Source organism: Brassica napus, chromosome C9 (assembly GCF_020379485.1).
Source record: "Brassica napus cultivar Da-Ae chromosome C9, Da-Ae, whole genome shotgun sequence".
In the NCBI taxonomy this organism is placed as follows: Eukaryota; Viridiplantae; Streptophyta; class Magnoliopsida; order Brassicales; family Brassicaceae; genus Brassica; species Brassica napus.
The window spans coordinates 1,918,302-1,942,845 of NC_063452.1; the positions used below are offsets into that span (position 1 = coordinate 1,918,302).

Here is a 24,544-nt window from a genome sequence, read left to right on the forward strand (position 1 = left end):
GAATGGATCTTGTTTTATGGTATTTCGAGTTATGGGTATTATCCGAACCGAACCTAAATGGATACCCGATAAAACCCGAAAATTCAAAATTTCCTAAAAGAACTTGTACCAAACATGATCTCAATTCCTAATATGTATTCAAAATATATTGAACATCTAAAATAATTATCTATTATATGAAGATTGATGGCTGAAGGTGGCGGTTGAAAGTTTAAGTTTTTAGATTTTGGTTTTGTTTTCATTGAATAATGTTTTTCATTTCATGAGAACTTAGTTTTCGTTTTATGCTTTCATTATTTGGTTTTCTTTCGATCAATAATTATGTTTACCTTTCACTTGATTTTGAATTATCACATTTGATGTTCCTTTCTTTTTTTTTGAATCGATTTTATTTATATTTTGGTTACAAAATAGGTACAAATCAAGTATTTTAAAACCGAAGAACCGATTTTACTTACTTTTTGGTTACAAAATAGATATAAATCAGGTACATTTAAACCGAAGAACCGATTGGGACCCGAATCCGAAAGTACATCAGGTTGTACCGGTTCTTTGAAGATTTACTAATTCCGACCCGAACCCGATAGAACCCGAACCGGTCCCGAACCGAATTTTCATATAACCCGAATGTGGCTGATTTTGATAAACCCGAAAAACCGAAACCCGATTGGACTAAACTGAAATCCGATTGGGACCCCGAATGCCCATGCCTAATCCTTGATAAAAAGTTAAATGAGAATCTAGCAAATGTCTAAACGTTGCTTATTAGAAAAAAAATTGTACGTTTTCTCTTCCTTTTTTAATTGCCTGTCAGTCTGTCACAGGATTTGTTTTTTTTAGGGAAAAGTTCATTTTAATGTAAGCACTATTTTTTTTGTGCACTGTATAATGTAAGCACTATTGTAACTGATAGTGTAGTGACATTATCAGTATAAAAAATGGTACACTGTATATACACGTAGTGATTAAGATTCTCATCCAATCAATAAATCTACTAACTGTTTTTCAAATATCATGTTGATTTGATTTTCTAAGATCAAAGTACTCCGTTAGATATGTATTTATAATACATGATTATACGAAGATCTATATATAGGTTGTAGGTCATTAGTAATTTTGACAAGTATAATCTTACACAGTTTTGCTTAACCATATGATTACACAAACACAGTAAAAGAGAACCATACCTTTAATCATGTTTTTTAAAATACAAATATGCTTCACAAATACCCTCATTACTAATCCCCTAAGCAACCAAAAACAAAAACATTTTACATAATATAGCTAAGACTTCAGTCAAAGTCAACGTCTTCTTAGAGAAGGAAGTAGCTAATCTTTCAAATGGATCAATCGGATCTTGACATTTGGCTGTTCCATAGAAGGTTTGGTTCGCTTGTAGGACAAGACCTAAAGAGAGATCCATCATTTATGGACAGACAACATCATGGTATCTCTTTTATTACTTGCACCTCCCGTATCATTATCATTCATAACCACTCATAAGTCTTGGAGTTCAATTAACCTTGATGGAAGTTAACTACTCTTTCTGAAAGGCATGAATATCATATAAATGGCTCGCATAATCACGTTTAACAGAATAAAACAATTTAAACCAAATTTGTAGCACTAATTGTGGATTTGATATCTTAGTTTGATTGCAAGCTCGAACGATATCACTTCAACATATCTGGGATCATACACTCCTTACGATGATTGAACAAAAGGCAAATGGTCTCAAACTTTTCTTGAGCTTGTGAATATCTAAAAGCGAAAGCATTCAGGGACAACATCCCTTAAACAACAACATCGTCTAAAAAACATATAAGAGATTTTGCGACAACATTTTCTGTTTCTCCTGGGAACTGAGATTTCGAAACATATATACACAACATACGAAGACAATTACTTCCAGTTCTTGCGGCCGTGAGACTATGACATCTTTTAACTTGCCAAAGCCGGTTTAAAGTACATACAGATGGGCGGATTGATCCTCAAGATCGATAGGATTGCAGATGGAATTGTCCATATCCCATCTCCGCAGATCAGACCTGATGCTACTGCACCCGCATAGTCGTCTGCATCTTTTCTGTTGATCCGTTCCCACACGAACAGTATCACAGTCCCAACGAACATGTCGATGGCGAAGTAAGCTCCAATGTAGAACGGGACAGCCATCGCCATTGGGATAGGGATAAACTGAGAGATCTTAGGCGGTGTAATGTCCCTCAAGAGATTCACTATCAGAGCCGCAACGAAAAACCCGTAGCAAAGAGCCAGACAGTGCTTAGGCAGTTCTGCGAACCCCTCGATACCGAGAATAGCCATCTCACGGAAGATCACTGCGTAAGGTGCTTTGTACGGACCGTTGGGGTCTCCAATGTCGAAAGCAGACCAGAACAAGTAAAACGTGAGGGGAGCGATTATGCAGCCCATTGCAGTTCCCACGAGCTGGCTCACGAACATGGATTTTGCCGATGATAAAGTGAGGTAACCTGTTTTGAAGTCTTGCATGAGATCAGCTGCGGTAGAGACGATTGACATCATGACGCCACATGCAGCTAAACCGGCAATGACACCACCATCACTTCCCACTACGGAGGCGATTATGAAAAGACCGATCTTTCCGTAGGTTGATGCTAGACTCCAGTCCGTGAGCCCGGTTCCGTAAGAGTTACAGAAGGCGAGAGCAGGTGCAATGAAGTACGAACACAGGACAAAGTACCATTTCAAAGGTGGGAATATCAAAGGGATCGTTGCGGTTGAGATAGCTGCAAGACCCACATAGCCAGAAACTGCAAATCCAAGAGGGATCCGGTCCTTCAAAAACACTTCATCTCTTTTCTTCTTTACCAACAGTATCTCAGAGGCTTCGTCATCTGAATCATAGAATCGGAAAACACACAGTTTCAAAGGTTATTACAAGATATTGGTTATTACAAGAGCATGTGAGAGATGAGTCAGGATCTAATATGCTCTCACCTACAACATTGGTAACAACGGGTAGATTGAGATGTCTAGAGCTATTGCTGCATAATTCCTTTACTGTAACAGCAATGATCTTGACAAGATTGTAGAGACCGTCTCCAAGGATAATGGCAATGGCAATAAAGACCTTAAATAGTTATGAAGAACACAGAAGCATCAGTGTTTCTATTTATCACCCCTTTGACATGAATATGTGCTTTTATGAAAAGGTTCCTAATTGATCAGCTTGTACTGTACCTTATATCCATAGAGACCTTTGAAATCGTTGGAGCCAAGGTCAGCTGGATACCAATCACCGGCATGTTGTGATACAAATGGCCACAGAAACCCCCAAGAGATGATCGCACCAAGAAGAACCGAACAGTTCACTATATGGGGGCATATAAGACCACACCCAACATATGTCGGACTGAAGTCGAAGTAAAACCTGCGGGGCAGAAAATTGGAACTCATCAAAAACCGCGCAAACTTACTCCAAAAAGTAGCAGAAAAACACATTCCAGCTAAACTTGTTAATATGAACTACTTACGTGTTCTTGAATAGTGTCAAACCAAGGGTGGGGAAGTTATCAAATCCACATGCATCTCCAACGCCACTGAAGAACCACTTGAAACAACTCCAAACCAAGCTAAGACTCAGGTATTTCCCAAGACATTTGACCTGGTTCCTGTAGTTAAAACAATATCACGTGAACAAGTTGAAAACAAAAAACGCAAGATATAGTTCGCAGAAAGCGAGATTAAAAAATTTTACGCTGCAAGCTCAGCTCCAGTGTTGGTGTGGAAGCTGTTAATGAGCATTGCTGTGGCGGTCCCACTAGGATATGTAAGCTTGTAGTCCAAAACCATCACCTGAAACATAAAAAACGCACGAGTAAGGAATCAAGAACTTGCTCTGCACGTGACCACACCAGATACATTATCAATGCAGTTGAGATACTAAAGAGTAAGTGCATTGCTCTGTATAAGATCCACGGTCAAGCCTAACGAAACATTTACCTTTGGATCCCCAAAAAATTTGAAAAAATTTATTTCTATATACATTAACCCTCAAATTTGTAAAATAAAATTTACACTTATTGAAATATTTATTAAATCATCCAAGGCCCCCAAAATCTCAAAAGACCGGCCCTGGTAAGATCCATGTGATAGTGATTCTACCTTGCGTAAGGGAACGAGACTAAAGAGCCCCAAGAAGCTGACTACAAACAAAAACCCAATCATCCACCACAGCCCTGGATTGATAACATCCTCCGCGTGATTCCCAGGATAGTCAGCACCAATGAGCTTGTACGTCTTCTCATCCATAGCAATCAAATACGATCCAAATCCTCCTGAAAAAAACTCAAAATCGATCAATCAATCAATCAATCAGATTCTTCATCAAACCTCACAGCTTCTAGAGATTTCGAGAATCTGTTACCGCTAAAGGCGAGGCCGTAGCAGGCGACGACGCAGGTCTGAATAACGGTGTTCTCCTGCTTGGTGAACGGCTTAACCGTGAATCCAAGCTTCGACAAGAAACCGGTCCACGATTTGACGAAGAAGAACCCGAGCAAACCGGCGGCGACGTTAAGCGAAGGGATGATGCCTACTGTGAGATTCAGTTTGTGAGTGATGATGCAGAACAACGTCCCCAGCAACGCGCTAACGACCAATCCGCGGATCGTTATCTGCTCCTTCCACTCCGGCACGTGCTCGTCTTGATCTAGATTCACAGTCGCCGCGGTCTTGTTAGTCTCCGGTAACAGCAAGGCCTCGGATATCTCCGGCGACGTTGGGATCTCCGTCCCCATGATTTTGAGCTGCTTCTTCTCAATGTGGGCGGTGGATCTCTCGGAGAGAATGTGAGGTTGACGAATTTGAGAAGTTAGTTAGGGAAAAAGATCGTGCTGAATCTCGAGATTAGACGCAATGGTAGTTAAGAAGGTCGAATAGGAGGCTGCCACGTGGTTTTTGGATTCGGTTACGTTACTGTTACATCGAAACGATAATTTTTTTCTGGTTGAATGGATTATTGATACGAAGCGTGTTAAATGTATTTTTGTTGTTTTCTCTGTTCCTCCTCGTGTTTAGTCTGGCTGACGTGATAATTCCATCTAATTTATTATTTATCTTTTTGGGATAATTCAGTTAAATTTTTGTTGCTTCTTAATGTGATATGATTGGATATTGATTGGTTATGAATGGAATGGAATTCTTATAAGTATGATGTTGTTCACATATAAAATCTCACACATTTCTACATAGTACATACACAGAGATGTCTATAGAATAGTAACTAGACCACTGGTAGTTATGAAACCACTTTGTTTCTTTATAAAACAGTTACATACACACAATTCAAGTACAATAAAAATTGACAACCAAATTCAACAATATACTAAGGCCATTTTTATCGGGGTATTTAAAGGGGTCCTTAGAAGGGAGTTTAAAGGGCTTGAACCCCACAAAAGCATAAGAGTGGGTTACGAAAGTAATGAATTAAAGATCGATCTTGGTTAGTTTCTTGTATTGTTTGCAGGCCCTACTGACACGTGGCGGTCCGCGATTGATTCTTTTTTTAATTTTTTTTCTTTTAATCAGATCAAAAAAAAAAAATTTAAGAAAAAACAGTTTCAGCGATAATCATGCTCTAATACCAAAAAGTGGAGAGCATATTTGTAATATTAGTAGATTAGGCGATGTACATGTGAATTTGGAGAGCGAGCAAGGAACACAAACAAGAGTGAAGTAGACGAGAGTGTGAACAATAACCGAAACACCACTTGTTTGAAATGTACCAAACTCAGCCACTCGGTTCCTTCCCGGAATCTGAATCAGCGGGCCTGGAGTTAGCAACCACTTGTTTTATTTGAGACGCAGTTTGTAATGTTGCAACTCATGCTTTATAAAATGTTTTAGAAAGAATATCAATATAAAAAAAAAAGCAAAAATAAATTGTTACAAAGACATAAGACTTTCAATGTGATTCAGGAAAGTACCCACAGTCAGCCCCCGTCCACGATTCCTTTAAATTTGAGTCTTCTACAACTATTTGTCACCTGATCGTAGGATACAATATAAGATGATTTATGGAACCTTGAAGTTACATAAATAAACTCACTAGCATGAGTGCAACCTTTTAGTTTGAAACAATTATATAGATAGCCTTGATACCAGTTACGTTCTTCACGCGAAACATTCAGATTCTACTCACTCAAAGGTAAGAAAAAATCTTGAAACGACCACTTGTGTTTATCTGCGTCCTCCAAAATCCAGTCTTGTAACATTCTTTATATCAACACAAGCTAATCTTTCCTCGTAAGATATCAAGACATTCTGATGAATACGTGAGGGTAGTTCTACCATACGTAATATTTCAGATCTGACATCAAAGCTCATTATAACCGCATCATACCTTTGAATATTACGGGCTAGATAATATATCACCCCCTTGACGCATCGGCCAGAAGCATAGCCACGACACTTACGCTTCAAGTTAGTTCAATTCTGACGGTTCTCCATGATTCTTGCCCTGATCTCAAAGTCAAAACTGACGTAGAAAGTTTTTATTGAGTTTGGATAAAAGTAATAATTGATCCGTGCTAGGGTTCCAAACTAAGGGGGTTTTGGAGTCTGCATCTTCAATGCAGATCAAGCCCTGCACAGAATCCATACCAGAGAAGTAACAATATTCTCCTGGGAATGTCATAGGATGACGATGAATACGCTGAGAAGAAGAGTAAGACCTGGCTGAACTCTGATGAGTAAGTTGCGGGATCGAGGCAACAAAGAAATTGTGATGTTATATTGAGCAGAGTAGAAGACTTGGCTGTGAAGTTTCGAAGGACTTGATGAAACATGGATCTGTAGTGATTGATAACCAAAGCTTCGACACACAACCGTAAAAGTATATATGTGGTTAGATCACTAGGAAACAAAGAAATTGACGACGTCGGTTGTTGCTCCATCTTTAATTAGATGAAGACTCATTTAATTGATAAATAATTTAGAGAAGACGAGGTTCGGTGCGTTTATTTTTCTCATGGTGTGCTTTGTGCCTTCTCAGACCTTGGGTTGTCTGTCTTCAGTGATGGTGCGTGTAGTGTGTTTTAGGTTGTGGTTTTTCTTCTTGTGGTCTCCGTCGCAGTGCATATTGTGTTTTCTTGCGTTGATGGATCTGGGAATTGGCGTGGGTTGGTCATCTATGGTGCATTCTGTAGCATGTGGCACATAACTCAATAACTGCATGTGAGTTAGCTTTGCTCCGGACTGGAAGTTTTACGGTCGATTGCCGGATTCGAAGGTTGACGGTGTGCTCCTCTTATTGTAGACACAACAAGCTATATGCTCTGCAACGTCAAGTTGTTATGCAAATGAGGAAGATATAAAAACATACAGCAATGTTTGGTCTATCCTGAAGCTGTTTATCTTCTTTCACGTTTTAACAATAAAATAATTTTTCAGGGTTAAAAAAAAAAAGGGCGAGGCCTACCTCATATCTGATCTGTACTAGGAAACAAAGGAAAAAACTTTGTTGACAGTGGGATTTGAACCCACGCCCTTTCGGACAGGAACCTTAATCCTGCGCCTTAGACCAACTCGGCCATATCAACTTGTTGTTTTCCATAGATTAAATAACATTTTTATTCAATCATATAAAATAGACTTTTCTCACACAACAGAAGCGTCCATGTTCGTGATACCGTCCTGGTCGTGATACCGTCCAATAGGCTTTACACAATCATATAAAATAGACTTTTCTCACACAATAGGCTTGCATAAGACACCGAATCACAAACCACCTGGTCGTGATACCGTCCCACGGTGAAGGGATGGTCTTCTCTACGCCTATCTAGCAACTGTGCACGAGCCCTACATATTTTCTTTTACATTTCTCATGCAAATGAAAAGTTCAACCAAATTATTTGTTTACAATTGTGTGTAAAAAAGGTGAAAAGAAAAAGATAAAAGAGACGCAGATTACAAACTGGAGAGTCCCTTGTGAGAAACAAGAAGCTTATCTGCTTCCAAAAACTGGTGACACTCTTCTTCTTCCAGCTTCCTCCAATTGCTCTCCTGACAAAAGGGATGCCCCAGGCTCAAAATCCGCATTCTCTAGTTGCTTCTGGAGCTATTGGGAACAGAAACAAAAGGCTGAAACACTCTGTTTTTTTTTTCCTGAATAAAGTTAAAAGTCATAGTAAAGACAGTTATTTTCTGTTTACCTTTTTAAGGATGGCAGATTGGTCATCCAGAGGAAACTTACGCATATACTTTAGCATCTCCAGTTGCTGCACGAAAGCACATTTGAATATTAAGACATTGAACTTACATGTACATTTTTGTTTGGTTTTAACCAAAGCTGGCTGACATTACCTCTTCGTGTAACTGTCGTTGAGCTTCCATCTTGTGTTCAAACCCATCTGGACCAAGCTCAGCTTCTTCACATGCCATCTCCTCCCTATTAACTGGTGTATTAGCCCTTGACTAGAAGAGAGAAAAGGAGGGAGATTCAGCCTTACTTAGCGAGAAACTTGTAGAAACCAATCATCAACTCTTTATCGTTTTCAAACGCAGAGTTCAGCTTCCCCAAGCATCCAATACCAAATCCTGGGTCTGCTTATAACCAGTAATAACCCTTCATTGAGAAACATAGCATATGTATCAAAAAAACCGATAAAAGCTAAAAAGAGAAGGTTACCAATTCCCATCTCCAAGAATATTTCTTCTTGAATTGCAGTTGTAACCGCCACAGCTTCCTGCATTTGATCAAGCACCAACACAATGTAAACATCAATACTTCAACCACATTTAGTCTACCAACAATATTCTTGTCTGAAAAAAAACACAGTTGTCATTACATAATCTACACCATCCACTTTGAAAACGACACTAGTCTACCAAACAATATTCTTAACTGAATTAATCAATAATCCATTACCAAACAGTACAAAACATTCACCTGTTTGTCCTCAACGGCGTCGGAGATTCTTTTCTTCACATCTGAGATTATTATAAGATTAAAAAAAAAAAAAAAAATTTGCAAATGAATCAATCGTTTTTATTGATTCAGACACTCTTGAAAGAAATGAAGTTGATTACCAGATTGCGAGGTCAAGTAGTCGAATCGATCAAAGAGATAAACCATCTGCTCTTTCGTCAACATCCCCGAGCTTTGCAGCGACGTCATTACACACTATCTTCTGAACATAAAAAAAAATTAGATAAAACTTTTAGAATGCCACCACCAATAATAAGCAAATGACCAAAACACCCCTTATCACAAACGTTACATAGTTATGTGGATTTCTTTATTAATTATTGGCGCATAATAGATCGACATGAACATCATGAGCTGTCCCGCAATAAAACCAGTTGTTGCTGATACTTTCTTCTCGGTTCCTTCTTCTCCTTCTTTAAATATTATATCAAACTCAGTATTATCGTCAATATACACTGGAATTTGGGGTTCACAACTAAGGGAAATAATAAATTTGGCGCCAATAATTAATAAATGAACCAGCTAAGCCAAAGGACAAAAACGACGTTTAGCCAAAACGTCTGCTTCGCATGTGTTGTTGTGAGGTCACGCGAGCCTAAGAGTAATCAAACAAATTCGACCCAATAAAAGTTGATAGAGACCGTGACTGAGCCCAATAGGCTTCTTTGCCGTGGCATTGACATAGTAGGGAATAAGAATGGCAGAAGTTGTGTTCGGTGTTCTGATCAGTGCAGCTTGATTATAGAAGTTGATGAGCAACTTTTAGTGGCGGATCTTCGACAAGAAATTGTAATAGATAAAACTTTCAGACAAGATCAACACAGACCACGGTAATGGTATAGCCAGGGGATGGATTATTCTAATATGCTTGGTAAAGCCCAATAACATGTGTTTGTGATTGCAGGAATAACAGAAGCTTGCAAAAAGGTTGAGCATCACATGATGTAATAAACAAGATTAAGATGTTCCCATTTGTTGACAAAAAATAGTTTAATAATGCAGTTTGGTATATACTTAAGCCAGTAGCGGTATTTTTAGATATGAATCAAGTGGGTCTTTTTTGCTGTCACATACTATTGTACAAAATTGTATACATGTGTTCGAGTTTAATGATGGCAGGGCTAATCCACTGTATTGGTCTAGTCATCGATAGCTCGGTTTATTAGTCGAAGTTAAAGATCGGTACCACCTATCTAAATCTTTTTGTTAATAAAAAATGTGTTTACATACGCATTTCATAGTTTAACACTTCAATTGTCTGGAATTCGTTTCTGAATTTATTATAAGAAATAAACTAAACCTTGTCGGTGAAAAAGTTATTAATTTGATATAGTAATAATGATTTTCACAAAAAAAATTAAGATTTTCACAAGTGATCCATGGTTTTGTAAAAAGCAAATTTGACCGTAACATATTGCAAAAATAATCGACTTTGGTTGGTAATTTTTACTACCTTAATATTATTTTAAATAGTTTTGAACATAATATCGATTGAAAACAAAATTATTTGCTAGAAACAAAAAAAAAGGTTAAATAAACATATACAAATCAGATTACTGAGTAACTACCATGGATGGAGGGACGTGCATTTCAAGCATTGAGTTCGATTAATAATGGATACCAGTCGTTCAAGTATCTAAAACTACTGGTCTACTACTTAACACATAAATATACAAAACTACCCATATTTTTTTTAATCACGATGAGATACAAAAATAATAGTACGAATCAGCGAAAGCTGAGTTGCGAGTGTCAATCCAGTATGGCACACACGTGTTAACATACGAGAAAACTACCCATAATTTAGGTAACCAGTTGGATAAATATTTTGTTACCAAATTCTAACTACACATCACACGGATAATGTATACACTTCACAGCTCATACCAAACCTGTGTTAAATACTCCATAATTTAGATAATTAAAACAATTTGTCAACTGAATCGGACGGTGGAGAAAGTCAGCTATCGCGGGAAACAAAGGAATCCAAGCTTTCAAACTTGAGAGCTACTGAAGCGATGACGCGTGGTTTCATACGGCAATGGCAAAATACCGTAATTAATGGAGAAAATGAAGGGCTAACTGTTCAGAGTAAAAGTCTTATAAAATCTACAGATCCACCACCACTGAAAGTACCATTTTCGTCCGGCGGAATTCGAGCAAAAGGGTCTGTCTTCTCTCCGTAAATCTAGTGTCTTTTTCAACTTATCCGTTATAATTCTCCTCCGAAATCTCTGGGTCCTTCCGATCAATTTCGAGCTTTGGGTTTCTCAATTTCGATGATGGGTATTGCGAAAGTTTCGAAATTTGACGAAAAAATTGAGTATTCATTGGCTGATTAGGGTTTGCGATTCAATTTGTTCTGGTTTAGCTTCGATTTGGTTGTTTTGGACTCTAAAATGATCGAAAACAACAAAAAGATAGAAACTTTAGTGTTAAAGATTAGATGTGATGAATGTGTTTTAATCTCTATGTTTGTATTGATTCAGCTAGATTTTTTGGAACTATGGAGAGCTTCTGGCAATTGGGTGACGAGCTCCGAGGTCAGTCAAGAGCATCAGAGGATCACAAATGGTCCACTGTTGCTACCAAGCTCGCTGAGCAGACTAGGATGAAGGGGGAAAGGACGAACAACCTTGATCTCTCCAAAACCTACTCTGAGTTCAGGCCTACCGACAAGTTTAGCTTCCAGGAGAACAACCACCTCAACTTCAACACGAATCTGATGCATGGCAATGTTTACTACAACAACATGAATGACTTCAAAAGTGGAGGCAACATGAAAGTTAACAAGTACATTGGCAATGCTGTTGCTAACAAAGAGATGAGCAGCAACAACTATAGCAATGATAATGCTGTTGACAAGAGGTTTAAAACCCTGCCTGCATCAGAGACGCTTCCAAGGGATGAAGTTCTCGGCGGGTACATCTTTGTTTGCAACAATGATACCATGCAGGACGACTTGAAACGTCACCTATTTGGTAGTTTTTTCAACATACCTCTCTATCTCTTTGCAATTTGCTTCCTCAGTGCATTTTATTTAAAAGATCTTTGTTTCGTTTGTTAGGTTTACCTCCGAGATACAGGGACTCTGTAAGGGCAATAACACCTGGGTTGCCTCTCTTTCTTTACAATTACACTACTCACCAGTTGCATGGTATCTTTGAGGTTTGTTTGTTCTCCTGCTTCTTGTTCTACTGATAGTTCATATTATAAACAATGTCTCTGAAGATTGATTTTCCTTTGGTTTAGGCAACAACTTTTGGAGGTACTAACATTGATGCCACTGCTTGGGAGGACAAAAAGTGCAAAGGAGAGTCTAGATTTCCAGCTCAGGTGAGATTTACAATCACAATAGTTATATCTTTTCTCTTCATTTTGATGATACTCTGTACCGATTCGACTTCTTTGTTTCAAATCATATAACAGGTAAGGATCAGAGTGAGGAAAATATGCAAAGCCTTGGAAGAGGATTCCTTCAGGCCTGTTCTTCACCATTATGATGGTCCAAAGTTCCGCCTTGAGCTCACTGTTCCCGAGGTACTAGTTTGGATTTTGCGTGTAGAAATCTATTAAGATATGGACCTGTGAAGTGATAATGTGTTACCTGTATGATGTTTTTGTTGCAGACATTGGATCTGCTAGATCTCTGTGAACAAGCTGGCTCTCCATAAGCGGGGATGCAATACCACGTTGCTAAGGGGTGTGATTTGTCTGAAACGGTGAAACCTATCTAAATATATATGCATATTACCATAAGAGCGTAAGCTTTTGGGATCTAGTTAAGAGTCGAGTTCAAAATGTATGGTTTACTAAGAAGGGAGGGAGTGTGTGTCTTGAGGCAAGCAAAAAGAGTGAAGAGGCTCTGCCGAATAAGCGCGGCGACTACTCTCAGTTCTTGTTGTGTCTAGTGTGTGAGTTTTTGTCTGTGTCTGTAAGAGACTTGGTAACCCTTTTGAGACGATGATTTATGTAGAGAGAAAGTAAAAGATCAAAAAACAGAGACAAACCAGTGGTATAAGAAAAAAAAAACAAATGTTCTAAATGATAAGTTTTCTACTTTTTAAGGATGGCATTGTTTCATTTGGTACATGATAAGAGTTGAAATAGGAAAGCTAATTCTTCTACAACAGCAAAGATGATACATTTGCTTAGTGTTGGGTACAAGTAGAAACCACCATCGTCATCCTTCGTAGTAAATGGTCTTGGACGAATCAAAGAGCAGCTGACCGAATGAAGTTTTGGATTCTGTCCAACAGCTCTTCCTTGACAGCATCTGGTACTGAAGCTGCACCATGAAACAAAGCCGAGCTTTTCAATAGCTGAGTTAACGAGTATAGAGCAAAACTGGTTTCACGTTTGTTTTTATTTTTTTATACCTCTGCCTTTAGGAGTGATGGCTCGTATTAGTTCATCCACTGTAACATCTTTCCTCCCTTTCTTCTTTACATGCTCCCTGCGATCCAAAAGAGAGCTTCAAATTGTAGCTAAAAACCATACCACCCATGACACCAAAGATAGCTCACTTGGAGAAGTATGCTAAACCTATACTTAAAAGTGATGTTTGACATCTCTACCGTTTGGCTAAACATTAAAAGCTGAAACCGGAACCTAATGTAGCTAAAACCATACCCATTAATACCAAAGATAGTTTTTTTTTTAATTAAAAAACAACCCGGTATTGTGAAACGGTTACAAGCTTGATTCGAACAAAATTCCCTAGTCAATGTATTACAAAATTAGTTTCGCCCGCCCACTAAACCCAGCACGTTCCACTAGCTTGTTTTTGAAATCCTAAAGAACCAAATCCCGTTCTCTACCCTCGGCGATAACCATGAATAGATGAGGTTCATCTCGTCACCTCGGATGCCGGGACTACTAATACCAAAGATAGTTCATCTCGTCGGATGCCGGGACTATTAATACCAAAGATAGTTCACTTGAAGAAGTATGCTAAACCCTATAGTTAAAAGTGATAATACCAAAGATAGTTCACTTGAACATTTCTAAGTTTGGTTAACTAAACCCTAATTAATCACCAGCCAACATCTACCAACTTTTGTTCATAATCAAAAGCTATATTCAAGTTATGATACACTGCAGCACCTGCAAGCAATCCTCATCTCATCTTTCCAACCAGACTCCACCAATCTATCTCTCACGAGCTCCATTAGATTCTCTTTCTCTCCACTCTCCACCAACTATACACAATCAAAGTCTTTTTTTTTTAAAAATCATCAATACTCCAAAAACAAAGCTTGACCCCAAATTAAAAAAAAAAAAAAAAAACAAGAGACTTCTTCTTCGCATAAAGACCTTGATGTTGATGATTTCTCCAAGCGTGAGCTCGTCCCTCTCGGGAGATTCCGTCACGTCTTCATCAGGCGTCGGAGGACGATTCACCGAGTGTTTCCTGATCTCAGATAACAAAAACAACCATTAGCGCGATTAATGATTCAAAAGAAAGCGAATCCGAGTAGATTGTACGTACATGCGTTTAGAATCGATCGATCAAATCACGAAATAGGATCAACAATGGTGGAGGATTTTTTCCAGAATCTCCCAGCAAACCCCTGACTGTGTTAACAAAGCAGACGACGACGAAGATCACACACTACGTGCTGTTTATATAATGGGCCTTTATTAATGTATTTGAAGCCCATATAACAAAAAAGTCCAATAACAAGCCTTATAACCCGTATGTGAAACCGGGTTAACCCGCAACTGATCCACTGACCTAGAAATTGATTTTGATTCTTATCCACAATCCAATCTCTTCTTCTTCTTCTTCGTCACAGAGACGTCAATGGCGGCTTCGTTCTCACTCACGAGCTTCATCTCCTTCATCTCTCCATTCAAATCCCAGACCAAACCAACCCCGCCTCCCAATCTCACTCTCCCCGCTCCAGCATCCCCCCACAGACGGAGAAACGATCGCGCCGCGGACGAGGCTCCTCCTTCCAACGCCTCGCTTTCCTCCGAGCTCGCGTCCGTGATATGCCCGTCGCTAGCTTACTCGAACACGCTCTTCTTCAGCAGCTCGGGGTACAACGTGCAGGTGTTCGTGGAGGACAACGAGTCGGAGGAGAGGCTGGTGAATCGGTTTAGGAGGGAGGTGATGAGGACGGGGGTTATACAGGAGTGCAAGAGGAGGAGGTACTTTGAGAATAAGCAGGACGAGAAGAAGCGGAGGACTCGTGATGCTGCTAAGCGTAACAAGAAAAGGTTTTGTCTTATCTTGTGATTTAGTAATGTTTTTTAGATTTATTTTTTTACAAATATTAAGAAAGCATAGTAAATTTCAGTTTTTATTATTTGTAATAAATTTTTTTTGAAAAAGGGCATAAATTTGTAATTAATTGTTCTTATAATTTTTAACCTATAAAATTTAATTAAACATAATTATGTTTTTGAAATTTTACAATTTACCATTAATTAATATAATAAAAAAGTAAACAGTTTTGTTTTATAAAACCTTGGAGAGAGTAGCTTTCAAGAATTGAAATGTGGAAGAGGGATTGAGTTTGTATTTATGGTTTTGTTGTTCTTGATGGTTTTGGTTTTCAGGCGTCCTTATGCAAAGTTCACTCAAGAGACTAGAGAAGAAGCAGCAGCGGCAGCAGCAGCCAAGAGTAAGAAGAAGGATGAGGAGGAAGATAACTGGGAGATGCCTGATGGAGATGTGCCTTCTTGAACACGATTTTAGTACATAGATCTCTCCCTCCTTTTCGGTTTACTTTTGATTACTTCGGTACATTGTAAGTTCAAATGCGTGTAACCTTGCCTCTGGTAATGAGTTAAACATCTTTTTATTATGACTTTAAAATTTTCATTCCATTTGGTTCGGGGTTTTCTGCAATGGAGATGAATCAGGGATGCAGATTGTTTTATCTTAGCTTTAGGAGATGCATTTCTGGTATAGGTTACTTGCATTTCTACATGCTTTTGGGCTTTAATAAGGTGCTGATACATATAGCTAGTGGCTGGCTTTATATATAGGGCAATGCATGAAACTGGTTGCTTAAAGAGATCAAAGTTAGGGAGAAAAAGAAACAAAACAAGCTTTGGATTTGAGTCGAAGCTAAGATCTTTGGTAGTTTTCGGATCTTTAAATCAGGATTGTGTTATGCTTTTTGTTATTTTATGTTTATGTTCAAGTAGCGCATTTGCATCAGAATTGCTAAATAAGCTGCCTCAACATGCAACAAAGAGTTACAAACCACCCGGTTTGGAAACAGAGCTAGAAAGCAGGTTTCAATTAGTCTGGTGATAAGTATTCCAAGAATGAATCACCACTTGTAAATTTCATCACCAGAGTTTTTTTTTACTCGGAGATGTCTTTTCTCATTCTTTCATATATTCTCTACAACTCATTTCATAGCAACAACCGCAGTTTCAGAGCTCGTCTTCTTCCTCCTCTGCATGAAGAGAAACCACTCAACCAGTAAGACAAAATGAGGCTACCAGTCAAGACTTAGTCTTCAATGAGTTTACACCTGAGAGATAAAGAGATGCCAGAGCTGATGACCCTCCAGACCTTTCCACTCGCTCTCTAATTGCAATCTCTGAAAATCTCACCAAGCTTCTTCCTCTCCAGCGCTGGAATTTTCAATCTCTCTTTTTCTTCTCTAAATTGGTCGACCAAAAAGATTTATATGGGCCAAGCCCAAGATAACGGCCCATTAAAGAAAACCACTTAATACATTAGTCACGTGTTGACTCGAGTCCTGTCGGCGACACTCTTCACTCTCGAGTAACGACGATATCAGCTCCGAGAAACGGGACTGTAGTAGAAAGTCCACCGACTCTCTCTCCCGCTGAAACCACGGTACGCTCCATCTTCTCTTTACCATCATCAAACTTCTCACAGCAATGAATCTTAATCTTATTATTATGTGCTCATGCGCATCGTAATTTCTCATATTGACTTTCACTAGATCTGAATAATTTACATCGGGAGTACTCTAGAATTTGAATCTTGTTAATATCTCTGTGCAGATGCAACGATGAAGACTCTGTGTTGAGACTTTTAGCTTGATCTCACCGTCAAAAACCTTGCTAAGATGGGATCTGTCTCCCTCAAGATCGGCGACGGAACCGCCAGATTCCGACGAACATCCGTCTGCTCCTCCGCCGTAAACCTCCTCATGCTCTTCTCCGTCGTCACCACCAACCTCTTCGCCCTATACGCCTTCTCCTCCCACTCCCAATCCTCCTCCCACCCGCTCCACCACTCCAACAACATCTCCCTCGTCTCCCAGCACCTCTCCCTCATCCTCCGAGAGATCGACACCTCCCAGCGAAAGCTCGCTCAGATGGAGAAACAGATCCTCGGCTACGAATCCATCGACCTCTCCCGTCCCAACATCGTTCCTGAGCTCAAACTGTTCCTCCTACGCCACCAGCTCCCTCTCGGTAAAGACTCCAGGACCGGGATCACGGAGATGGTCTCCTCCGTGGGCCACTCCTGCGAAAGATCTCCGGATTTGCTGTCGCAGTACATGTCGTACAAAGTGTTCGACAGGTGTCCCGATGACTGGAGCCTCGGCCAGAAGCTGATCCTCCGCGGATGCGAGCCCCTGCCGAGGAGACGATGCTTGGCGAAAACCGTCGCCAAGCAAGATCTCAAACCGTTTCCTGATTCTCTATGGAGGCCTGTTGGTAACAAGAGCGTTAACTGGAGCGGGCTCGGATGCAAAGGCTTTGATTGTTTGAAAGGCAAGAAGCTCGGTTCGGATTGCGTCGGCTGCTTCGATCTAGGTAGCGAGAAAGATCGGTTCGTGAAGGTTAAGGGGAAGAACGACTTCTTGGTCGAAGATGTGTTGGGTTTAGCCAATGGGAAGATCCGGATCGGGTTTGATGTTAGTGGTGGGTCAGGGACTTTCGCGGCGAGGATGGCTGAGAGGAACGTGACTGTGATCACCAACGCGTTGAATAACGGCGGTCCGTTTAGCGAGTTCATAGCTGCGAGAGGGGTTTTCCCGTTATTCTTGAGTTTGGACCATAGGTTCCCTTTCCACGACAATGTGTTCGATCTTGTTCACGGTTCTAGCGGGTTGGATGTTGAAGGGAAACCCGAGAAGATGGAGTTCTTGATGTTTGATCTTGATCGGGTTTTGAAACCCGGTGGGTTGTTCTGGTTGGATAACTTCTACTGCGCTAGTGACGTGAAGAAGAAGGAGCTGACGCGTTTGATTGAGAGGTTTGGGTATAAGAAGCTGAAATGGGTTATTGGAGAGAAGGCTGATGGGCAAGTGAATCTCTCTGCTGTTCTGCAAAAGCCGGTGAGGGTTTGATCGTAATTGGTAAGAGTGTTACGTTGATCATAGAGAATTATACAGAATTGGATTTCATGAGGTGATCATTTATATCAAGAAGAATAAGCACATCAAAGTCATGTCGATTATTTATTTACCAGGCTATTGGAGAAAATCATTTGTATAAGCTTTTCAGTACTGTTTTTATTTTATTTTGTAATTTTGACCATTACAATTACTTCTTTTTGCGATTACATCTAATATATGATAGCTTATATAGATTAAGAAATTATTATATATGTTGCAGAAACGGGACATAAAAGTATCAGTGAAAAAAAAAGAGTAAAGAACCCAAAAGGGAAGAACACAGAACGCAAACCAGGAAACCAAGTACAAAAATATTCTTTATTGAAACAAACCGGAAAGGTGAACCGTACCGGTATGGACAAGAAACAAAATGTATAAACCACAAAATCATGTTTGAGTTATGAGGCAGAAAGTATTTTTGTCGTTATTATCCTCATAAAATTCCCTAGAGTGATATAAAAAAATAAGAAAGATGAGATTTGGTCCCATCAAAGATTTTTATGACATGAAAATGGAGATTTTTGTTGGAAAGAGGACTGTGTAGCCAACTGCAAAAGCTTTTACTACGCAGTGCTTTTTAGTTCACCACGTCGAGAACCAGCTTGCGGGACTTGAGAACCGACCATTTCAGTCGCCTGTAGTACGCTGCTTGGAGCAGAGCGAGAGATAGTAGGAATATCCATTTGAAACCCATCTGCAAAAATAATAATCACCCAACAATATTAATCGCCATGTAAAACGTCAACATACAAAAGCTAATTCCCTTCTTTGGTTCGGTGTAGAAGCTAACAGATTTTTAAAATGAGCCAAACAGTGTTAGCAGCATATTTAGCTGTTAGTGTCTTAGTGTTGGTTCTCCTCCTTTGATCATAACTAAAAAAAATTCTATTTAGACTGTAAGTTTGCCACATTAACCCAAAATGCAAAATGCACCGGAGAAGAAAAAGAAAGAAGGAAAGACTTACCAACTTCCTCTCTTCCATTTCTGGCTCAGCTGCCCAGGACAAGAATGACACAACATCTTTACCCATCTGCACCGTAATTCAAAGAGTAAATTTAATATCACTACACTGAGCAAGTCTCTGTCCATTAAGCCTAAAAATTCTTGTTTATAAATATTTTAAACAGAAGAAACCAAACCTGTGCCTCTGTGGCGGGGACACCATCTTCATACTCAACAGCTTCATCATTGAGCATCTTCGGCATAGCAATTGCTCCCCCTGGGAAGTAAGGATTGTAGTGCAACCCCTCTCTAATCTGCAAAATTATCATGCCTTCTTTCACAACCATAAAATTTTAGAATTCGAAGATGTACAATGTAAGAAATGAGATGGAAATTACTGAAATGCCAGCAGGAGGATCACGGTAACCCGTCAGGAGAGCAAAGACGTAGTTTTGACCGTTGTGACGCGCCTAGCAGACACAACACTGAAACCATTTAGATAACTAACACACAAATTTACTTTACCACAAATCTACAGTTTTAAGTAAAACAGCAGCAGACCTTAGTGATAAGACTGAGATCAGGAGGATACGCTCCACCATTAGCAAACCTTGCAGCTGACTCATTGGCATATGGTTGAGGCAAGCGGTCACTGAGTTTACCAGGACGGGTGAACATCTCACCCTCATCATTAGGTCCATCAACCACCTCGATTTCAGCAGCCATTGCCTTTGCCTCTTCCTCAGTGTAGGCCACACCCACCAAATCTCGGTATGAGATCAGAGACATTGAATGGCAAGATGCGCAGACTTGCTGATAAACTTGATGCCCACGACGGATCCTGCTCATACAAAATCAAACTTTCATCAGTTAACACAGTCATAAAAACAGTACAAGGCTCAAGTTTCAGAGCAAGTAATAACACTCACGACGCGTGGTCATATGAGCTGAGAATGCCATCATGAGGCCAAGGGTAGTCTGGACAAGCCAACCCGTGTTCGGCCTCATCAGCAGATGCAACTGTCGAAAAACTCAACAGCCCAGTGACGCCAGCACCCAAGAGCGCAAATGCTCTCACACCAGAAGACCCAGTATCAACATGAGCAGTCTTCGAAGAAAACCACGACCGGACAGGAGTAGCCTGCAATAACAACAACAAAAACCGATGCTAAGAGAAAAGTCTATGCTGCAAACCAAACCAGTCATATGCTGACAAAAATGGCATAGCAGAAACTAGGCACAAATCAAAAACACGAAGCCTTTTACCGACAAAACCCAAACAAATGTGACAACAGATCCCAAGCTGTAATAACACTACACAAATCAAAAAAAAAAAGATAAATGAGACTGAAAAAATCTCACGAGTGATGGAGAGTGAAGCTTCCTCCTGAGAATCTGCTGGATAACTCCTCCTCCAACCATTTTGATTAACGCTTCGCACCAAATCAACCCACTGGATAACAAATAAACTCAATCAACACAGAACAATGAAGTAGTGATAATGCGATTGCACAAACAAAAGCGAACAAGCCCTGGAAATCGAGAGTCTACATACAGATCCGTCGAATATATGTAAATATAAATAACTTCACAATCAGATGTTTAAAATAATGAAATCGTAGGATTCAAATACGAGATATACCAACGGAGAGAGAGAGTCTCACCGGGGAATGGAACGACGAGATCGGCGACGGAGACGATCGAAGAAGAAATAGAGAAACGAGAGAAAATGGTTGTTCCACGATGACACAGCGGCTGCTTAACACACGACGACTGTATTACTCTTTTGGGCCTATGGGCCAACGTAAAACTGATTGAGCCCAACTTTTCTACAACACAATCTTGAGCTTTTTCTCTTCTTATCACAAGTTGCTTGGGGATTTGATGACAAGTGTCCTTCATGTATTTGTTTTTTTTTTGTCATCAATTACAGAACTCTGTGAACCACACCGGAAGATCCTGATCCATGTGAACGACGAAGACAGTTGTTTTCTAACACTGCGTGCTAGACTATCCGCCTTTGAGTTTTGCGTCCTTGGTACATAGATGATCTCTGATCTAATGAAACTTTCTCTCACGATCTTGATATCTTCCAAATAATTTGCAAATGCTGGCCATTATTATATTTTATATTTTTGCGAATAATTTGTAAATATTGTTTTTTATATTTTAAGTCTTTTTTCTTATAGATTATTGCAATTCAACCAAATACTTTCTAATTATGAATTATTTACTCTTTAAATATTAACCATTGTTGTATAAAATTTGATAATTTATTTATTGGTCACTAAAATTCAAGATGAATAAATAAATAAATAATTTTAAATATTTAATTTGGTTTTTGACTAAAAATAACATAAATTTTTGTTATTCTATCATTTTCTATTATTTTATTTATAAATTATATATTTATTTTACTATTAAAAATCATTAAATAACCAAAATAATAAGAAAAAACTGGAATACAACACATAATCTAAACCTACAACTTCCACAACCCAAAGGAAAAAGCCAAATACTATAATAACACTAACTCAATAAAAGTTTCGAGCTGGAAAAAAATCAACAAAGAAAACTAACTTACCTCATCTTACCAATAATATCTTAGATAAAACAAGCAGATGTTAGAAAAGATAAAAGGATATTCCTTTTGTTCCAAAATATTTGATGTTTTAAGTGTATGCACAAGAATTAAGGTATACACTTTTTCTAAAAAATAACATTAAAAATATAAACCAAAATTAATTAATCCAATCCTTAAAAATAAATATAAAATATCACTGGTCACACAATTCTCAATAAAATTTTAACCTTTCTAAGACATCATCTATTTTGGAACAGATGGAGTAAAATATAAGACAAAGCATTCCTCTGAGCTCAAAGGAGCATGATCAAGCACCAACAAAAAAAACCCAAAAATGTCAGAAAAAGAATAATCATCAGGAAACCAGAGTCACCACGAAACAAGAAGACACATGCCTCAAGCACCGGAATCACAACCTACCAAGCACACCACCGAAAAACAAGAGCTCAAGCTTTAGACTAGAAATAACCTTCCAAGCACACAAAGCATACGCAGAAGAAAACACTATCCAAACCTGGAGTAGCAAATATGGCGAAAAAGAGCCACCAGAGAAGCGAGCATCAATGAAAGGTGCAACAAGATGAGAGAACAAAGATAGAAAATGAGACAAAACAAAATCAGCAAACCGTGGAGCTATCCTCGAGCTATGAAAAAGAGCATAGAAGTCAGATCACCAAAAACCAGATCTTGAAAACTAAGACGAGCAGAGACTATCGACGGCAAGTCAACGAGAGTAAGACAACATCAAAGACAATTGAACTCTTATCCAACCCAACGAGATGTAGTTCCTAACATTAACCAAAATCTAAAAAAGAAGAGGACCAATATTGACCAAAACAACCTACAACACAGTGAAAAAAACCCGCACAATTGGGAACTCATAAGCATGATCTATAACAAATACCAGATAATATCACAAGAGATGAATGTGAGGAAAAACAAGAACGTAAAGGTAAGTATTTTTTCTGTGATGGCGAGAAGCACCGAACACCGGAAAGGTAGGTGAATTACATAGATGGGGACGACTGAAGATCAAAATATGGAGAGTGGGCAACAAAACATTTAAAAGAGTAATGTTAAAAAATGTGACAAATTAAATAACAATTTTGACGCTAAAACCATCAATCTTAAGATTAACAAATGCGTAAATGCAAAGTTATTAAAATTCAATATAATTTACATTAGAAACTCCTTCACCATACAAGTACTATTATACACACAAAAACACATTATTGAAAAACAAACACATAATATATTAACACATAACATATTACCTGATACTACATAACACAATAAAACATCAAATAATGTTTTTTCCAAATAAGACTGACCACATAATTACATCATAAAAAAACCATATCTAACAATAATAAAACAATATTTCGCGCGAACACCTAGAACCCTTCCAGTAGTAAATAAATTAAGCTGGGTTTACTTTTTCTCCAACAACAGACTCCATGTCGTTTTTCCATCAACGGAAAACACTCCTGGCCGTTTTTCGTCTAGCCTAGTGGTCTCACCAGTGGCTTCTAGAGAGGGACTGTATTTTTTTTTTTTTTCTTTTTGTCACGGGCGGTCTCCGGAATCCCAGAGGACTCGAACCCAGGTGCCTTGGGATCCAGTTCACTCTAGTGTTACCACTAGGCTATTCTGTCCCGGCTTTTTGTCACTGGGCGCTCTCTGGAATCTCGGAGGAGTCGAATCCGTGTGCCTTGGGATCCAGTTCACTCTAGTGTTTTACCACTAGGCTATTCTGTCCCGGCAGAGAGGGACTGTATTTAAAAGTTAAAACTACACGCAAACTCACATGAGCAGGCCAGTCAAATTAACACAGTCTACTTAAAAAAGTCAACGGTAACTGTTTATTTACGTGTGACGGTAACTTTCCACCGTTAAACTAATTGCCATGTCGGACACGTAAAGAAAAGAACAAGACTTAGGTTCACCCCTAAGGTGAACCTTTAAATTCACCTCTCATCTTATTACCAATCAAAATGCCACTTAGATTAATAATAAAATAAATTAATTTTATTTAAAAAAAATTGAAAAAATTGAAAAAAAATAATAACGCCAATTTTAATGATACTAACGCCACTAATTAAACCCCAAACTTTAAATCTATACCCTAAACACAAATCCTAAATCCTAAACCCAAAACCGTAAACCGTAAACCGTAAACCCAAACCCAAATCCTAAACCCTAAACCCTAAACCCAAACCCTATATCCTAAACCCAAATCATAGACTCTAAACTCAAACCATATATCCAAACCTAATCCCTACACCCTAAACTCAAATCGTAAACCTTGAACCCAAATCTTATATCATAAAGGTTTGGGTTAATGTTGATATTGTTTCTTTAGGGTTTAAGATTTGGGTTTAGAGTTTAGGTTTGGTTTTAGGATTTAGGGTTTGAGTTTAAGGTGTAGGGTTTGGGTTTAGAGTTTACGGTTTGGGTTTAGGGTTTAGGATTTGGGTTTAAGATATAGGGTTTGGGTTTAGGGTTTAGAGTTTAGGTTTAGAATTTAGGGTTTAGATTTAAGGTTTAGGGTTTAGAATTTAAGATTTAGGGTTTAGTTAGTGGCGTTAGCGTCATTAAAATGAGCGTCATTATTTTTTTTGAATTATTTTAGATTTTTTTTTTAAAAAAATAATGTATTTTATTATTAATCTATGTGACATTTTGATAGGAAATAAGAGGAG

General features: G+C 38.8%; 7 protein-coding genes, 1 non-coding gene and 1 pseudogene across 12 annotated transcripts; 3 read left to right on the forward strand and 6 right to left on the reverse strand.

Moving 5' to 3' along the window:
* Positions 1-1,729: 1,729 nt before the first annotated feature.
* Positions 1,730-4,874, reverse strand: LOC106413985 (probable metal-nicotianamine transporter YSL6). The gene is made up of 7 exons (XM_013854704.2): positions 4,409-4,874; positions 4,147-4,319; positions 3,740-3,837; positions 3,516-3,653; positions 3,223-3,412; positions 2,980-3,112; positions 1,730-2,876 (listed from the first exon to the last, which is right to left on the reverse strand). Exons 1-7 carry the CDS (start codon positions 4,779-4,781, stop codon positions 1,942-1,944), a joined length of 2,040 nt encoding a protein of 679 aa, XP_013710158.2. The 5' UTR covers positions 4,782-4,874; the 3' UTR covers positions 1,730-1,941.
* Positions 4,875-5,928: 1,054 nt separating this feature from the next.
* LOC111199901 lies at positions 5,929-7,328 on the reverse strand (annotated as a pseudogene).
* Positions 7,329-7,502: 174 nt separating this feature from the next.
* Positions 7,503-7,583, reverse strand: TRNAL-AAG. The gene has a single exon. It is a non-coding gene; the product is annotated as a tRNA-Leu (tRNA).
* Positions 7,584-7,838: 255 nt separating this feature from the next.
* LOC106413992 lies at positions 7,839-9,452 on the reverse strand. Of its 2 annotated transcripts, XM_048769620.1 has the most exons (8): positions 9,264-9,452; positions 9,073-9,173; positions 8,933-8,973; positions 8,672-8,729; positions 8,493-8,586; positions 8,347-8,431; positions 8,196-8,261; positions 7,839-8,101 (listed from the first exon to the last, which is right to left on the reverse strand). In XM_048769620.1, the coding sequence occupies exons 2-8, from the start codon at positions 9,158-9,160 to the stop codon at positions 7,988-7,990; spliced, it is 546 nt and encodes a 181-aa protein (XP_048625577.1). In that variant the 5' UTR covers positions 9,161-9,173; positions 9,264-9,452; the 3' UTR covers positions 7,839-7,987. The 2 variants fall into 2 exon arrangements, with proteins under 2 accessions (XP_048625577.1, XP_013710166.2); XM_013854712.3 differs by lacking the exon at positions 9,264-9,452 and having other exon boundaries at positions 9,073-9,247.
* A 1,580-nt stretch (positions 9,453-11,032) lies between these two features.
* On the forward strand, positions 11,033-13,038 carry LOC106415254 (B2 protein). Of its 3 annotated transcripts, none has more exons than XM_013855907.3 (6): positions 11,033-11,138; positions 11,461-11,952; positions 12,039-12,139; positions 12,224-12,307; positions 12,401-12,511; positions 12,601-13,038. In XM_013855907.3, exons 2-6 carry the CDS (start codon positions 11,478-11,480, stop codon positions 12,643-12,645), a joined length of 816 nt encoding a protein of 271 aa, XP_013711361.2. In that variant the 5' UTR covers positions 11,033-11,138; positions 11,461-11,477; the 3' UTR covers positions 12,646-13,038. The 3 variants fall into 3 exon arrangements, with proteins under 3 accessions (XP_013711361.2, XP_013711362.2, XP_013711360.2); XM_013855908.3 differs by having other exon boundaries at positions 11,075-11,138; positions 11,465-11,952; XM_013855906.3 differs by having other exon boundaries at positions 11,106-11,257.
* Positions 12,969-14,705, reverse strand: LOC106415256 (transcription and mRNA export factor ENY2). Its single transcript, XM_022709981.2, has 5 exons — positions 14,463-14,705; positions 14,288-14,384; positions 14,078-14,172; positions 13,351-13,427; positions 12,969-13,259 (listed from the first exon to the last, which is right to left on the reverse strand). Coding segments are annotated over exons 1-5 (345 nt in total). The 5' UTR covers positions 14,465-14,705; the 3' UTR covers positions 12,969-13,185.
* Positions 14,601-15,808, forward strand: BNAC09G01350D (30S ribosomal protein S21, chloroplastic). The gene is made up of 2 exons (XM_013855909.3): positions 14,601-15,196; positions 15,539-15,808. The coding sequence occupies exons 1-2, from the start codon at positions 14,778-14,780 to the stop codon at positions 15,663-15,665; spliced, it is 546 nt and encodes a 181-aa protein (XP_013711363.2). The 5' UTR covers positions 14,601-14,777; the 3' UTR covers positions 15,666-15,808.
* Positions 15,809-16,577: 769 nt separating this feature from the next.
* On the forward strand, positions 16,578-18,507 carry LOC106415881 (probable methyltransferase At1g29790). The gene is made up of 2 exons (XM_013856695.3): positions 16,578-16,799; positions 16,970-18,507. Exon 2 carries the CDS (start codon positions 17,035-17,037, stop codon positions 18,265-18,267), a length of 1,233 nt encoding a protein of 410 aa, XP_013712149.2. The 5' UTR covers positions 16,578-16,799; positions 16,970-17,034; the 3' UTR covers positions 18,268-18,507.
* Positions 18,508-18,619: 112 nt separating this feature from the next.
* Positions 18,620-21,038, reverse strand: LOC106416084 (cytochrome c1 1, heme protein, mitochondrial). Of its 2 annotated transcripts, none has more exons than XM_013856920.3 (8): positions 20,923-21,038; positions 20,621-20,711; positions 20,188-20,399; positions 19,820-20,099; positions 19,657-19,728; positions 19,456-19,572; positions 19,281-19,346; positions 18,620-19,009 (listed from the first exon to the last, which is right to left on the reverse strand). In XM_013856920.3, exons 2-8 carry the CDS (start codon positions 20,678-20,680, stop codon positions 18,893-18,895), a joined length of 924 nt encoding a protein of 307 aa, XP_013712374.2. In that variant the 5' UTR covers positions 20,681-20,711; positions 20,923-21,038; the 3' UTR covers positions 18,620-18,892. The 2 variants fall into 2 exon arrangements, with proteins under 2 accessions (XP_013712374.2, XP_022565701.2); XM_022709980.2 differs by having other exon boundaries at positions 20,901-21,000.
* Positions 21,039-24,544: the final 3,506 nt, after the last annotated feature.